Source organism: Entelurus aequoreus, linkage group LG07, assembly GCF_033978785.1.
Source record: "Entelurus aequoreus isolate RoL-2023_Sb linkage group LG07, RoL_Eaeq_v1.1, whole genome shotgun sequence".
NCBI lineage: Eukaryota > Metazoa > Chordata > Actinopteri > Syngnathiformes > Syngnathidae > Entelurus > Entelurus aequoreus.
In genome coordinates, this window is record NC_084737.1 from 28,825,864 (window position 1) to 28,843,527 (window position 17,664).

Here is a 17,664-nt window from a genome sequence, read left to right on the forward strand (position 1 = left end):
TTCAACCGGAAGTGTGGCGGGAATTTTAAAATTGCACTTTATAAGTTAACCCGGCCGTATTGGCATGTGTTGCAATGTTAAGATTTCATCATTGATATATAAACTATCAGACTGCGTGGTTGGTAGTAGTGGGTTTCAGTAGGCCTTTAAGGTACCACTATTTTAAAATTGCACATGTGAAGTACACTGTCAGTATGTTGACATGAACAAGTTAACCGTATTACTGCCATAGTTCCTTATTTCTGTGTTTTCCCACTTCATTGTGAAGTCTGAATTTACAATGGCTTTTATTTGATCGTTCCAAAATGTGCGCGTCAGAAACACTATGGGGTTATTTTTGTTAGTTAAACACAAAAAAACAAGAAACAACACACCAGATGCAAATCCAAGTACACGTTGCACATTGGGATGCTCACGGTTGACAAACGCCACTGATGTTTGTTTATGTTTTTGATAGGGATGGCCCAATCAACATTTTTGGTGTCCGATCCCAATCCTATGTTTTAACCTCAGATTTGTTCCGATTTCAAGTCCTGATCTGATAATATGGTAACTTATAATAGAACTGAATTTTTTTTTATAGCGAGTACCTAGTAAGTAAAAGCAATAACAAATTTGTATAAAGCTTATCTTATTCAATTTTGAATTTGCTAGTAATGTTGTAAAATCAAATGTATGGCATTGAATGCTACATACATACAATTTGTCTAACAAAATAAAGTGGGTAGAGCAGAGTAAACAAAATCGGCTCTGGTTTAAATCATTTAGGTTATCCACTCAAAGCTTTCCTGTATCCAGAGACTTACTCCCCAAGTTTGTAAACAACAAAATTAGCACAAAAAAAATGTTGTAATAAGAACAAGATACGAATGCAGCTGGGATAGGCTCCAGCACCCCCAAGATCCCGAGAGGGTCAAGCGGTAGAAAATGGATAGATTGGTGAAGACTGTACATGACATGTTTAGGGCAGCTTGGCTCGACCGAGCCAGGAACTTGAGGGTTCCAGGTTCGATCCATGCTTCCGCCATCCTAGTCACTGCCGTTGTGTCCTTGGGTAAGATACATTACCCACCTGCTACCAGTGCCACCCACACTGGTTTAAATGTAACTTAAGATAATGGGTTTCACTATGAAAAGGGCTTTGAGTCACTAGAGAAAAGCGCCAAATAAATATGTCACTACAATTCATGAATCTAATCACTTTAGTAGTGTTTATATAATATTACACTAGGTATCGACATCTGGATTGATCACTCCCTACTTTACATCGAAGCTAGCAGTTAGCTTCTTGTGTCATCCTGCTCGGTGTGCGTGTGTGTAGTAATTTGGAGGATATTTAGCTTACTTTCTGTCATGGTGGTAAGAATCTTAGAAATGACTTTGCACTGTGGATTCATTGCAACTTGGTCCCAAATTCGAGCCGGTTTCCGGCAAGACACGCAGGAAATTTACACACGCACCTCATACAGCATGTGTCTAACAAGGAATCTAGAAAATGTAATTGTGTCGCATTGAGCTTGCAAGCCTTTGGAAGGCATCTTTCATACGCGTACAATCTTTAGTTCTGAGCCAAGTCGATTGTCGATCAGTTAAAAAAGGCAAATATCGGTCGTGAGCCGATCCCATGATCCGACCAGCTCTAGTTTTTGGCAAACTTGTGTTCCTCATACATTTGAGGCCTCGAGAAATGAACCTTATTTCAATACACTTGGCAAGAAATCTTAATTTCTTCAAGAAGTCACTACTACAGGGAGCCTGGAATACGCAAAAAAAGCCCACTCCAATGATTGATCGAAGCGGATACAGTAAATGCCAGAGGAATCCAGTTTGCAATCGAAGAGTATGCAACATTAAGAAATATTATGAAATACTTTGGGTTGTAACTACACTAGGGTTGTAAGGATTGATTTATAAATCGATTTATCCATCCATCCATTTTGTACCGCTTATTCCCTTCGGGGTCGCTGGATTTATGCCCCTTAAATTCAAGCAAATCAATCTATGGTCTGGGAGTTGGCTTTCCAGAAGATGTATCGATCTAACAGTTTTAAAATGTTAATTAATCGATTATCGATATTGGAAAATAAAAAATTGGCTTTAAGAATGGCAGACTTTTGCCCAATCCCAATACACCTCCTCACCCTACTTTTTAGCCCTATCCCTACACTTTGCTCATGTAAGGCCAGAGAAAAATGCACAATTTCTGGATAAGTTATAATATATTACATGTTAGTTTGGAACGTTAGTTTGTAATGTTAGCCAGCTAGCATTAGGCTAAAATACTAAATAATACCTAAATACAAAAACTTTGAAGCTTGAAAATGTGAAAACATTAACGTTACATACCTTCAAAATGTTCACAAGAGACAACAGTCGTAGATGCGGGCTTCTTCTCCGCGTAGTTTGTCGTTTATTAATCAACCGAAGAATTATGAATGTAATTTTTTTTTATCTCAGTCTCCATTGCTGTCGGGTTTGTTGTGTAATGGTGGGACTAGAGCGTTGTACAGTACACCACTATTAATAATGTACTGTGGTACTAATGAATTAAAAAGTTCTGCCTTTGGAAAACACCCGTAGTTATTTTTCATCCACATGTGCTGCTGTGCGGCGGTGGTGTTGCTGAGCCAAAGCACGGCGGTTTCGTGTGTTAAAACGCACACACTGCGCGCATACACGTAATAATCATCCAAAGGTATACTGACAAAATAACAGCAATACTACTGTTAACAATACACTTAATAACAATATACTTAACTTTGTTTCAACGTAAAAAAAAACACTTTTTTATTTTTATTTTTTAGGCGTGGCAGCTAATATGCTGCCGTAGTGCACCGCTATATTTAAATACATTAGGGGAAACCCTGAATTTCTATTACCACCATTACTATCATCCATCCATCCATTTTCTACCGCTTATTCCCTTTGGGGTCGCGGGGGGCGCTGGAGCCTATCTCAGCTACAATCGGGCGGAAGGCGGGGTACACCCTGGACAAGTCGCCACCTCATCACAGGGCCACCATTACTATCATTTTAAATGTAATAAGCATCAAACAAGTGGCTACCTTTTTTTAATCCGACAGGACTCAAAACTGGTCAGATTGGCTTAGACATAGTCACGCCTCTGTTTCCAGCATTGTCCCACCCAGGGCGCCCTCTGATTGGTTATGCATATGTGGATTGTTACAATCATGCTTTGATAAATATGTAAATAATGTAACTGATGTTTCTACCTAATTATTGCTTTTAAATCATCTGTACATTTGTTTTGTTTGGTACTTTAGATTGTTTTAATAACTTTTTCCATTTTGTAATTAAGTGTAATATTGCTAGGTGATCAGCCTGCTAACAGTCTGCCAATGTCAACACTTGTGAATTTGGAATCATTTAATCAATCACAGTTGATGCTAAGGGATCATTTTTATTTGCCTTTATAAGAGATGCTACTTTGCCAAGGAATTCCCTGCACTTTGTTTTTGTTTGTTTTTATTTACCTGCACTTTTACTGTAAATGAATATTGGCTCCAAATATCAGTTATCGGCCTCCTTTACCAATAATTGGTATCGGCCCAGAAAAAAAAATATCGGTCAATTTCTAACAAAGTCGTAAACTTTGTCGCCCGTTTGTGACATAATCATCATGCACCATCAGTCATCAAAACAAGTATGGCGGATACCGGAAGAATAGCAGGCAAACAAAAATGAATAAGTCACCATTGCGATCCATTGCGTGAACACTTAGGCTTTTTGCAAAAAAAGATGTTGATAAGTTGCTCACTGTTTGTAGGATATGTAAAATGCAATGGCAACACGACAAATCTCTCAAACCACCTATGGCACCATTGGATTTTACACACGGCGACACACCCACCGCCCAGGCAAAGCAGTGTTCATAAAAAAGCAGCACAAAGTAGGAGTTGGTTTCACTTGCTCTTGATAAATATTACTGCACTGCTGTTTATCAAAATGAGGAGTGGAACAGTTTCAATATTTGTTGATTCGTAGTCATGTCTCAGTGTTGGCACACGAATGACAATTCAAGAGATTGAATGTGATGTGAGTTGAATAAACTGAGTCAGCACACTTGCTTCAAAAGAGTACAAGTTACTTTGTTTTTCAAAAGAGTAATTTAAACGCCCTATATCTTGGACACTAGTTGTAGCAGATCAAACCAATGCTCATTGAACCTGAAGAGATTTGGTTGCACTTCATTTTTACATTAATGTTTTATTTGTATCATTTCCATTTTGATAAACAAGAGCAGAAGTAGCATGTAAATCTGTCAAAATGTTGGTTACTGTACTTTTAATGAACATTTCTTGAATACTGAAAATGAGAGCAGTAAAGGTTTTCATCCATCCATTTTCTACCGCTTGTTCCTCTCAGGGTCGCTCGCGGTGGGTGCTGTAGCCTATCCCAGCTGAACTCGGGCGGAAGGCGGAATACACCCTGGACAAGTCCCCACCTCATTGCAAGGCCAACACAGATATCCTCTTGTGAATCCAACCTAAAGTGCAACATGATGTGTATGTGCATTGGCCATTAATTGTTTACATGCTTGTTTGTATCCATAATTCATTTATATCCAATTCCCTTACAAGACAAAACAGGAATATAGCAAACTTTGTTTCACATTGATTGTTTTTTTTTCTAAAAAGTTACTGAATCGATTTCCACTCACTGAATAATTTCGTATCGTATTGTTCTAAAAAAAAATATTGTCCCTGAATCATATTGACAACCACAAATTCTGAATCCAATTGAGTCTTTAAAACAAATCGATTTAAAATACATTATTGTTTTTCCGGACTATAAGCCACTACTTTTTTCCAATGCGGCTTATGAGACAGTGAGGCTAATTTAGAAATGTTTCTTCGCCAACGACCATAATGGTTTGTATTCAACAAGTAGTTTTCATATTATGCCAACAGAGACACTTAAAAGGTGTGTTTTTGTTTGTGCTATTGCGCCATCTTTTGGACGAGTTTGCTCACTTCAGGTGCTGCGGATTGACAACGTGCTTCCTGTTTTGCACCAAAGTATATTGGTCCATAGTGTTTATGCTCGAAAGGACTCTTCATTCATCAATCCTAACAACGATTGTAAGTTTTACAATATAACAAACACATTATCAAGCTAGCATCAGCAAATATACTAATAGGTTTAAAATAAAATTAGGCGCATGAGGCTTCAGTGGTGTGCCATCAGGGCCAGCAAGGCCTTCTCTGCTGGCCCAACATAACCAGATATCATGATCATAATTAAAGATAAAATAATTTTTTTTATTTACCTTCCCTAAATATCTAAAAGTATTCATATTCTCTTCATGTCATAATATGCTCATTCCAGTGCTGTTGTTTTTAGTTTTAGTTTGTATCCAATCAGAATTCAGCTAGCTTAAGTTGCCATGCTGTATGAAATCTGCCCAAAGCCTTCAGAATCAATGCGGGTGTCTGTGCACTGCAAGCAAACGGGGACGTAAAGTGATAGACAGTTGCGATAGCCAATCAGATCACAAGTTGTTGTCAGTAAGGCCTCCTTGATGGCCTCACATTGATCGTGACAATTACACGTCCTGTGATTGGATACTCATCAGGACCGTTAGCGGATGAATTTGAGAACACAAATTTGAGAGACAGTTGCGATAGCCAATCAGATCACAAGTTGTTGACAGTAGCCTAAGTAGCCTGATGTTAACGAGACTGTGATTGGATACTCGTCATTCCAAAGTAAGTATCCATTAACAAGTTTCAATTTAGCAGGAAGCGGGAAGTGTTGCGCCATAGCCAGACCGGAATAGCAGAGAAGGAGAACAAACCGTAAATTATCTTTAAACTTGGAAAAGACTAAATTTATGGTATTCAGTAATAAAAGAATGATAGAAGTTAGTTTATTCATAAACAATGTGAAAATTGAGAAGGTGTCTGAAATCAGATTTCTTGGGGTCATCTTAAGATGAAAAGTTGACATGGAAAGCTCATTTATTGCATGTGAAAAATAAGGTATCTAAAAGCTTATTTCTTTTGAACAAGGTTAAATACAGTTTCCCGTATAATACAATGAGAATGTTATATTGCTCAATTATTCTACCTTATTTCAATTATTGTGCAGAAATATGGGGAAATACATATCACAGCAACATAATGCCTTTATTTATTTCACAGAAAAGAGCAATTCGTATCATTTTTACAGTAGGATATAGAGACCACACAAATCCACTCTTCATCAGGTCAGGATTATTAAAACTAAAAGACATTGTAGAATTGCATACTCTATTAGTGATGTTCAAAGCTAGAAATAAAGTTCTTCCGAAGGACTTACAAAAGTTATTTGTGTTCACGTCTGAAGATGAGAACCACAAAAGGACGTATGATTTTAAACATCCAAGAGTGCAAACAAATTTGAAGCAAATGTGCTTGTCTGTTGCTGGTGTGAAAGCATGGAATTCTCTAGACAAAGACTTAAAAAGTTGCAAGAATATCTTTGAATTTAAAAAGAGTTACAAAAAGAGACAACTGGAATTATATCAAACTGATTTTTGATTTTGATTGGACGTGTCATTTTGAAAATGCTTAAACGAAAATTTTAAGTATTTTGGAGTTCGGGTGTTGGTGGAGGGAACAGTGATAAAGTCATCTAAAATAATTTGTGTTAAAAAGGGGGCAGATACATTTTCATGAAAGGAATAAAAATAAATGACGATGAAACTGTTGATTAGGTGGCAGATATATATATATATTTGCAAGGCCATTTCCAAGAAGGATATTTAAAGAGACACTACATCTTGTGAGAGGATGTCGGCCAACCCCGGAAGCTAGCTCAGCTGTTCTGGCGATGAAATGGTGAAATGCTCGCCATTTCCACTCAAATAAGCCGATGACGAGGGGTACCACTGGCTTATACGCCGTCAAATAGGTGCTATAAATTGGTAGTTCAAATATTAAATTGTTTCCCTTTTAATATGTTTTTTTCAATTATATAGTTTTGACAGTACCACATAAGAGATGTTTTAATTGCTGATGCGGGTTTATTGATTTTTAAATGCGCCAGAAAATAACCCGTTTGGTTTACTGATGATGTGATTCAATGAACAGTAGGGCGTAAACGTGTTCCTGTATAGTAGGGCTGTGAATCTTTGGGTGTCCCACGATTCGATTCAATATCGATTCTTGGGGTCACGATTCAATTCAAACTCGATTTTTTTTTCAATTTAACACGATTCTCGATTCAAAAACGATATTCTTCCCGATTCAAAATGATTCTCTATTCATTCAATACATAGGATTTCAGCAGGATCTACCCCAGTCTGCTGACATGCAAGCAGAGTAGTATATTTTTGTAAAAAGCTTTTATAATTGTAAAGGACAATGTTTTATCAACTGATTGCAATAATGTCAATTTGTTTTAACTATTAAATGAACCAAAAATATGACTTATTTTATCTTTGTGAAAATATTGGACACAGTGTGTTGTCAAGCTTATGAGATGCGATGCAAGTGTAAGCCACTGTGACACTTTTGTTCATTTTTATTATCTTTTATAAATGTCTAATGATAATGTCAATGAGGGATTTTTAATCACTGCTACGTTGAAATTGTAACTAATATTTATACTGTTGTTGATAATATTCATTTTTGCTTCACTACTTTTGTTTTTTTCTGTGTCGTGTTTGTGTCTCCTCTCAATTGCTCTGTTTATTGCAGTTCTGAGTGTTGCTGGGTCGGGTTTGGTTTTGGAATTGGATTGCATTGTTATGGTATTGCTGTGTATTGTTTTGTTGGATTGATTAATTAAAAAAAATTAAAATTAAAATTAAAAAATTAATAAAAATACATTAACGATTTAAAAAAAAAAGAGAATCGATTCTGAATCGCACAACGTGAGAATCGCGATTCGAATTCGAATCGATTTTTTCCAACACCCCTACTGTATAGTATTTTTCCAGCAATGATCATGTGGTGACAGAAATTATGGTATTTTGAGAGGTAATCATTGAAGTCGGACATCACTGAAAGCCTAGGTGGGAAACACTGCCCGCCACTGTGCGGCTTAAATACCAGTGCACTCTATAGCCCGGAAATTATAGTATATGCATTTTAAAAAGGGCTCATTTCAACTGATTAAATGTAGTAATTTGATTTTGTTTAGTGCACATTCTGTGTGTCTTAACCATGTCAGATCACAAAAAAGTGCAGTGCTAGTGTACTGTTGGGGTTAAAGGTCACAACACATATGTCTCGCTGTAACTGTTGTACTTAAGTTCAACACAAGCTGTTACACAATTTTCAAAGGACTCCTTATTAACACATAAAATGAAAAAATGCAAACCAGTGGGCTGATAGAAAAAGAGCAGGACGAGTTTAAAATAAAAGATAGGTTAGTTCACTTCAGTCCGCAGCTGCATCTGCGCACTGATTAACAGGAGCCAGTCCTTCAATTTCCAACCTTGAGTCGCGTTTATGTGGCATTTCAGTGCATTAACTATTCCAAATGAGCTACTCCAACTTAGTCCCCTGGAATAAAAATGGTTATAAGTAAGAAATAGAACCGTATGAGTGATACTGCCTTGATGTTTACTAATAACGCATGATGATAGACTCTTCAGTTTAACGCAGCACTTACGATAGTCTCCCGGACACGGTTGTGGAAAAGTTGCTCCCTCACCGACACGTCATCCGTTTCCATCCTCCGACAACATAACAAAAACGTCTGGCTTTAAAGCACCGGAGCCGAATTTATCAAAACGTTAAAAGACAAAACATTTTTGCCAGGAACGTCGCGGACGTCCAGCTGAGGCAGTGAGCTAGCATGATGCTACGCTCAGTCAGTTAAGAAACCAGGGAGGAGGGGCTAAGGGGCGGGGCTTACGAGAGAGAGAAAGGCCAAGAAAGAGCCTCAGGTAGCCTGTCAAATGTGTCTATCATCTCCATGATTCAAAGTCTCAGTCATCTCCAATGCAGAAAGGTATGTGTTGACTTCATACTAAACATACCAGGGAAGGTAGTCTCACACTGAAAGGTTTACAGTATGTTGTGCAAGCATACGAAGGCAGTACAGTATTTCACTGATTCTGCTTACATTTCTCCTAAAGCTCTGTTGTGCAATAGACTGCCAGGGTTTCCCAATTACTGGTCCGGGGACCGGTACCGGTGGTCCGTGACCCGTTTGCTACCGGGCTGCAGAGAAACATTAAATAGTTTATAAACGACAGCATTTTATTCGACTTAACTTTCGCCTGTCCCACGATACACACCCATAAACTTGTTTATAGATGTACAATAAAACTCCATTAGGGATGTCCGATAATGGCTTTTTGCCGATATCCGATATTCCGATATTGTCCAACTCTTTAATTACCGATACCGTTATCAACCGATACCAATATCAACCGATACCGATATATACAGTAGTGGAATTAACACATCAAAAAAAGTCTGCGGGCTATAGAGCGTTTTCTATTCGGGCTCCAATACTATGGAATGCCCTCCCGGTAAAAGTTAGAGATGCTACCTCAGTAGAAGCATTTAAGTCTCATCTTAAAACTCATTTGTATACTCTAGCCTTTAAATAGACTCCCTTTTTAGACCAGTTGATCTGCCGTTTCTTTTCTTTTCTTTTCTACTCTGCTCCGGGGTGGACCGCTAGCCTGTCCATCTGATGGGGACATCTCTACGCTGCTGACCCGTCTCCGCTCGGGATGGTTCCCGCTGGCCCCACCATGGACTGGACTTTCGCTGATGTGTTGGACTTTCACAATATTATGTCAGACCCACTCGACACCGAGGATGTCGTTGTGGCTTGTACAGCCCTTTGAGACACTTGTGATTTAGGGCTATATAAATAAACATTGATTGATTGATTGATTGAAGTCAAAGTACAGAGCAGCACAAACACCACTTAGTTGTAGAGCACAATCCGGCTCGAAGGACCACCTGGAGAAGCTACCAACTGTCAAGTTCTTCAGGGTTTTTTTCACAGCTGTGCCCAAACTTGAAAGGGCCAGTTGGACTCAAGAAGGACTCAAAGGGACAACTCGATCCTTTTTCCTTGTGATTTATTAGTAGAATAGTAGAATAGTTGAATAGTTGGGGTTGAATAGTAGATAGGCGAATAGTAGATAGGCGGATAGTGGATAGGCAAATAGCGGATAGGTTGATAACCAGTTGCGTCTTCCGAGTCCACACATGAGCTGTCTTCCTTCCTCTTAGCAGCATGTCAAAAAGGGTGACTGACTGAAGAGCAAACATTTTGACCATGTGCTCTGAGCAGGTGGAGATGTTCAGCCCTCAGCTCTCACTGTTGTCCCTTCAGGCCTGGAGTGTGCTCTACAACTAAGTGGTGTTTGTGCTGCTCTGTACTTTGACTTGACATTATGCCTAATTTGGACAACCAGGTATGGTGAAGATAAGGTCCTTTTTAAAAAAATAAATAAAATAAGATAAATACATTTAAAACATTTTCTTGAATAAAAAAGAAAGTAAAACAATACAAAAACAGTTACATAGAAACTAGTAATTAATGAAAATGAGTAAAATTAACTGTTAAAGGTTAGTACTATTATTGGACCAGCAGCACGCACAATCATGTGTGCTTACGGACTGTATCCCTTGCAGACTGTATTGATTTTATTGATATATAATGTAGGAACCAGAATATTAATAACAGAAAGAAACAACCCTTTTGTGTGAATGAGTGTGAATGAGTGTAAATGGGGAGGGAGGTTTTTTGAGTTGGTGCACTAATTGTAAGTGTATCTTGTGTTTTTTATGTTGATTTAATTTTTTTTTTTTAAACGATACTGATAATAACAAAACCGATACCGATAATTTCCGATATTACATTTTAAAGCATTTATCGGCCGATATTATCGGACATCTCTAAACTCCATCCATCCATTTTCTACCGCTTGTCCCTATAGGAAGTTGCCATTTGTTATAACTTTGTGACATTATACAATGCACATTAATGAAAATGTAAATGTGACAGATTGTAGCCGAAAGGCTGATTTCCATCTGCAGTCCCCAGCAGGTTGATGGTAGCCTGCTAGGGATCTCATTGCAAACAAATAAGCCCAGAACTCCCACTAATTCGGCGTTATAGTGAGTTGTATTCTTCACGCACTTATTTTTGCTGTATTTATCTGGCACAAGTGGAAAGTCGGTCCCTGAAAATGATGCCTACATTAAACCGGTCCGTGGTGCAAAAAAGGTTGGGGACCCCTGCAATAAAGAATACCTATTTCGATTGTATAGAAGATACCCAAACTTTTACAGTACAGTATTTCAAATACTCTTTTACAATATCCACCACTATATAAGACTAGCCTTCTTTTTCATGACTTGATTTTGTAAAAATATTTTCAAAGACAAAAAAAATCAACAAATAAAAAAGGTCTAATGATCTTTTTTTAAATCACATTTTCTCTGCAAGTAAAAAACAATCAACTACATTGCAATAAGTAAGTCAGATTCACTTGTGCGTGTGAGTGCCATGAAAATGTCTAGGCCAGGGGTCGGCAGAGCGCATGCAAATCTTAAAGCCTGCTTGGAGTGGCTCCCTTTGAAGTGAAGTGAAGTGAATTACATTTATATAGCGCTTTTTCTCAAGTGACTCAAAGCGCTTTACATTGCGAAACCCAATATCTAAGTTACATTTAAACCAGTGTGGGTGGCACTGGGAGCAGGTGGGTGACGTGTCTTGCCCAAGGACACGACGGCAGTGACTAGGATGGCGGAAGCGGGGATCGAACCTGCAACCCTCAAGTTGCTGGCACGGCCGCTCTACCAACCGAGCTATACCGCCCCTATACCGCTATACCGAAGAGCTTTTGTGTTTTTTTCCAACGCTTTTGGGGAAAATTTGAAAAGTTCTGTAAGTTCTAAGAGTGTGTAAGGCTGTGAATGTGTAAAGCCTGACTGGTGTATGGATAGGCGTGAAGAAGGATTTAAAAAATTGAGAAAAAGCTGTCTGCACGAGAGAAATGTTGGCTTCTTGAGTATGCAATCTCTGCAGTAAGCTAATTATAAATACATCCTATTCAATTTTTTTGAAAAAAAAAAATAGAATTCAACTATCTTTTTATTATTATTTTATTGTGATTATTAAGTTAACAACACAAACAACAAAAAACAAGCACTCAGCAATTACTGAAAAGTACTAATTATTTTTAAAGTAGGACTACACATGCAAAGTTTGCACACTACACCAGTGGTCCGCTACCCTTTGGGCAGGGTTATTTAACTAAAATCTTCTAGGGGTCACATTTCAAGAAAGCTTAAGATCGGGAGGGCGGACTTCTCCCTTTAGCATCCTCTGTAGTGAACATTTGTTTTTGGGCTATTTTCTTTCTGAGTTACACATTTCAGGACAAAATAGCCCTGTTATGAAAAAGGCAAGTGTCCGCTATAGTGTAAGCTGGCCTTTAGATGGTTAAAATGTCAATGCAAGGATCTGCCAATGTGCTTACACTGTTCCTAAGTTCTCTATACAACAGAAGTGCTCTAGTGTTTTAAGAAATTTGCTGCAAAAAAAAGTGTCTCTCACGTTTTGAACTAAACGATGGGTGGCTAGTTGAATAGCCCTGCCCTAGGAGTGTGCAGGCGTACTGCAGGGGGGTCGTGACATTTTTGGGCGATAAGACTTTTTTTCCAAATATATTTTTTCATATTCCCCCACAGTTTTTCCACAAATTTCATTTATTTCAAATACACATTAACAGTGTAGTTTAAAAATAACAGGAGCATGGCCACCCTACTCACTGTATCTTGTTTAAAATAAAAAACATGAGTAAAGAATTGTATCACTATATTCATGTTCGCATTTAAGATAGCTGGTGATTGGCGCTCTAGTAACCAAATAGCAGAGGTGGGACCAAGTCATTGTTTTGCAAGTCACAAGTAAGTCTCAAGTCTTTGCCCTCAAGTCTCGAGTCAAGTCCCGAGTCACTAAAGAAAGTCTCAAGTCAAGTCCCAAGTCCTGCATTTTGAGTTTCGAGTCCTTTTAACCACAGACTAATATATTTACACAGATTGTGTATGCTTTTCAAACGCTGTATTTATTTATTAAAACAAGTGCATTTGAAATTGCAGGAAAAAAAATAGTGCTGACATGGCACTTCATAATTGCACTATTAACCAGTCATTTTAAACATTTAACAAATTCCTTTACAGAATAAACACATTTGAAAAAACAAGTGTAATTGTACTTATTTGCACAAAAGTGTTAACATTGTATTTCCATGGCATATTGCATTGTAACTAGTTCCACAGCAGTTTCTATCCTGTTCTTACCTTATCTCATTGATCTCATCTCATACTGTATGTGTGTTGATGTGTGTGTACACATGAAAAACATAACAAATACATGAACATAACAATGAACAAAGTTGTACTTTTTAGATGTCAGGGCTCTGTGCAATATGTACACATATTCTTAATATAGTATACATTTTAACTGACCTTTATTTGACTGTTTGTCTTTTTGTAGATGGCTAAAATACGCGGTGCTGTTGACCGCCGTCTAACGTTACGTTACTGTGTGTGATACATTGACTAACGTAACGTTATGTGTAGGTCCTCATGCAACAATGCTTAAAAAAAATCACTTGACAAAAAGTAGGAATAATGTAGCGAACTGCGGTGGACGCAACAGATTGCCGTGTTTGCAATGACGTTATAACCATAGACATCTTATTAGTAGACGCAGCATTGGCTGCTGTGACGCAAGCAATTTGGCCGCCATCTTGAAGTGGTGATGAGGAGCCGGCGAGCAGCCTAAACTGACAGTTGACAGGTAGAAAACAAAGATGCAAAACTGACAGTTGACAGGTAGAAAACAAAGATAGCGTTCAGCGTTTTCCTGCTCAAATGAGCGGACTGTTGGAAATAGGAATCGGAGGATTACTTTTCACAAGTAAGATTTAACATTAATGTACTTTTGGTTGTACAAACCCCGTTTCCATATGAGTTGGGAAATTGTGTTAGATGTAAATATAAACGGAATACAATGATTTGCAAATCATTTTCAACCCATATTCAGTTGAATATGCTACAAAGACAACATATTTGATGTTCAAACTGATAAACGTTTTTTTTTTGCAAATAATCATTAACTTTAGAATTTGATGCCAGCAACACTTGACAAAGAATTTGGGAAAGGTGGCAATAAATACTGATAAAGTTGAGGAAGGCTCATCAAACACTTATTTGGAACATCCCACAGGTGAACAGGCAAATTGGGAACAGGTGGGTGCCATGATTGGGTATAAAAGTAGATTCCATGAAATGCTCAGTCATTCACAAACAAGGATAGGGCGAGGGTCACCACTTTGTCAACAAATGCGTGAGCAAATTGTTGAACAGTTTAAGAAAAACCTTTCTCAACCAACTATCGCAAGGAATTTAGCGATTTCACCATCTACGGTCCGTAATATCATCAAAGGGTTTAGAGAATCTGGAGAAATCACTGCACATAAGCAGCTAAGCCCGTGACCTTCGATCCCTCAGGCTATACTGCATCAACAAGCGACATCAGTGTGTAAAGGATATCACCACATGGGCTCAGGAACACTTTAGAAACCCACTGTCAGTAACTACAGTTGGTCGCTACATCTGTAAGTGCAAGTTAAAACTCTCCTATGCAAGGCGAAAACCGTTTATCAACAACACCCAGAAATGCCGTCGGCTTGGCTGGGCCTGAGCTCATCTAAGATGGACTGATACAAAGTGGAAAAGTGTTCTGTGGTCTGACGAGTCCACATTTCAAATTGTTTTTGGAAACTGTGGACGTCGTGTCCTCCGGACCAAAGAGGAAAAGAACCATCCGGATTGTTGTAGGCGCAAAGTTGAAAAGCCAGCATCTGTGATGGTATGGAGGTGTATTAGTGCCCAAGACGTGGGTAACATACACATCTGTGAAGGCGCAATTAATGCTGAAAGGTACGTACAGGTTTTGGAGCAACATATGTTGCCATCCAAGCAATGTTACCATGGACGCCCCTGCTTATTTCAGCAAGACAATGCCAAGCCACGTGTTACATCAACGTGGCTTCATAGTAAAAGAGTGCGGGTACTAGACTGGCCTGCCTGTAGTCCAGACCTGTCTCTCATTGAAAATGTGTGGCGCATTATGAAGCCTAAAATACCACAACGGAGACCCCCGGACTGTTGAACAACTTAAGCTGTACATCAAGCAAGAATGGGAAAGAATTCCACCTGAGAAGCTTAAAAAATGTGTCTCCTCAGTTCCCAAACGTTTACTGAGTGTTGTTAAAAGGAAAGGCAATGTAACACAGTGGTGAACATGCCCTTTCCCAACTACTTTGACACGTGTTGCAGCCATGAAATTCTAAGTTAATTATTATTTGCAAAAAATAAATAATGTTTATGAGTTTGAACATCAAATATCTTGTCTTTGTAGTGCATTCAATTGAATATGGGTTGAAAAGGATTTGCAAATCATTGTATTCCGTTTATATTTACATCTAACACAATTTCCCAACTCATATGGAAACGGGGTTTGTATTTTGTGAAAAGAATATTAGCACAGAGTTGAGAAGGAGCAAAGATCTTCAATATTTGTATGTGAAAATCACAAAGAAATCTTCTGGGGGAGGATGACCCCTCTACAGGGGTTTGGTTTACAAACTTTCAGCCCCACCTAAAACAAAATTCACCAACCGCCACTGATTATGATGCATTCTCATTTTAGGCAAAATATAAGACAATACTTTCTTAACAGTCTAATTGTAACCAGGAATAAGTCTTCAAGTAACAATATTCAAATACTAACATTGTTGGGTAAAACAGAATTTGGTTTTATTCTGAATCCAGTGAAACAGATTGGTGGTTTTAGCTGATATAAAGACTTTCAGGTGTTTATATATGTTTATGTTTAAGTATTTGGCAGACGCTTTTATCCAAAGCGACATACATAAAAATACATATAAAACAATCACTGTAAACATTATCATTTAAGGGAAGAATGTAATACAAAATATCAATACAAAGTGTCAAGACAGAATAAACTCTCTGCTGCTGCAGCAACAGAGATACAGTCTATAAGATATATAGATATCTAATGTATTGATACATTGTTTATGTAGGATATACGCATGTATATATAACCTAATCATATTGTTTCTTCAATTTACAAATAGCTGACTGTTTTTTTCCCCTTTCTCTGGGATTATATTCCCAGTTTTGATCTCGGACGTCTGGTCACTTATAGCATATAAGAATATTCTATTACTGTTAAGCAAACTATGAATAATAAAACACGCCAAAACATGTGTCCTTTATCATAGCTACACGTATGACAAAAAAGCGCGTGAAAATCAGTGGTATCAGTGAGGTAAAATTAATTAAATGCGCTGACAGTTCATTGCTCCTGCCAAATGAATTGCACTGAGTGAAGCGGATCACCACTCCAAGATGGCGGCCCCGCGTCTCGTCATGCGCCACTAGGCAGTAGCGCTCGATGCTGCGTACCCTTATAAGATGTCTATGGTTATAGCATTAGCAGTGAGTTTACAGCCTCACTGATTTAACTACACAGCAAATAAGTCACGTTACTTGGCCAATAAACGTTAGCTTACATTCAAAACTTACCCTTCTTTGTGCATCTTCAAATGTCGAACGAAGTTGGAAGTTGTTGCGTCTCCGTCTGTAATATTCGAACTGCATGTTTTGCATACGGCAATTCGTTTTTTGTTGACCAAGTCGTAGTTTTTATACCCGTACGAAACCAACTTTGGCATATTTTTTTCTCACTGGCGCGTCGTTTGACAATTCTTCTTCGTTGGTTTTCCTGCAATTTGATTGGATGAGTGCTTTGGGACGAAAACAACGTAGAACTAATTTGATTGGCTATTGTACTGAGAGCACACACACTGACACACACAACACGCTGATAGACAGACAAGTACAAAATGAAAGATACGGAGCGCTTCTGAATAACTTTTTAATCTTTGGGTTTTGGAGAAAGTAGGAAGTCATGTCAAGTCAAAAGGCTCAAATCCAAGTGAAGTCACAAGTCATTGACGTTAAAGTCTAAGTCAAGTTGCAAGTCTCTTTACATTTTGTCAAGTCGAGTCTAAAGTCATCAAATTCATGACTCGAGTCTGACTCGAGTCCAAGTCATGTGACTCGAGTCCACACCTCTGCCAAATAGCGATTAGCGGCATATGCTATTAATCTGATTGAAAATATTAATCCATCCATCCATCCATTTTACTACCGCTTGTCCCTTTTGGGGTCACGGGGGTTAATTTAAATTATATAAGCAAGTGATTTAGTGTGATTAATCACAATTCATTCAAAATTAAAATGTTTGATTAATCTGATTCAAAATATTAATCCATCCATCCATCCATTTTCTACCGCTTGTCCCTTTTGGGGTCGCGGGGGTTAATTTTAATTATATAAGCAAGTGATTTAGTGTGATTAATCACAATTCATCAAAATTAAAATGTTTGATTGATCTGATTGAAAATATTATTCACTTAACAACACTATTTAAAACACAATTTTATACAGGCTATATAAGTAGGGGGTCCCCGCTCTATCTCTTCATTTGTTTGGGGGTCCTTGGCCTGGAAAACGTTTAAGACCCCTGCACAGCACTTCTGTTGTAACAGGTAAAATAAAAAAATTAAAATAAAAATTA

General features: G+C 38.1%; 1 protein-coding gene across 1 annotated transcript in view; it reads right to left on the reverse strand.

The window, feature by feature from the left end:
• Positions 1–8,820, reverse strand: part of LOC133653639 (limb region 1 homolog-like protein) — a 32,891-nt gene extending 24,071 nt beyond the window's left edge. Inside the window, exon 1 of the mRNA XM_062053147.1 lies at positions 8,623–8,820. Within this exon, the coding sequence (XP_061909131.1) occupies positions 8,623–8,685 (63 nt within the window). The 5' untranslated portion in view covers positions 8,686–8,820. The remainder of the gene's footprint in view (positions 1–8,622) is intronic.
• Positions 8,821–17,664: the final 8,844 nt, after the last annotated feature.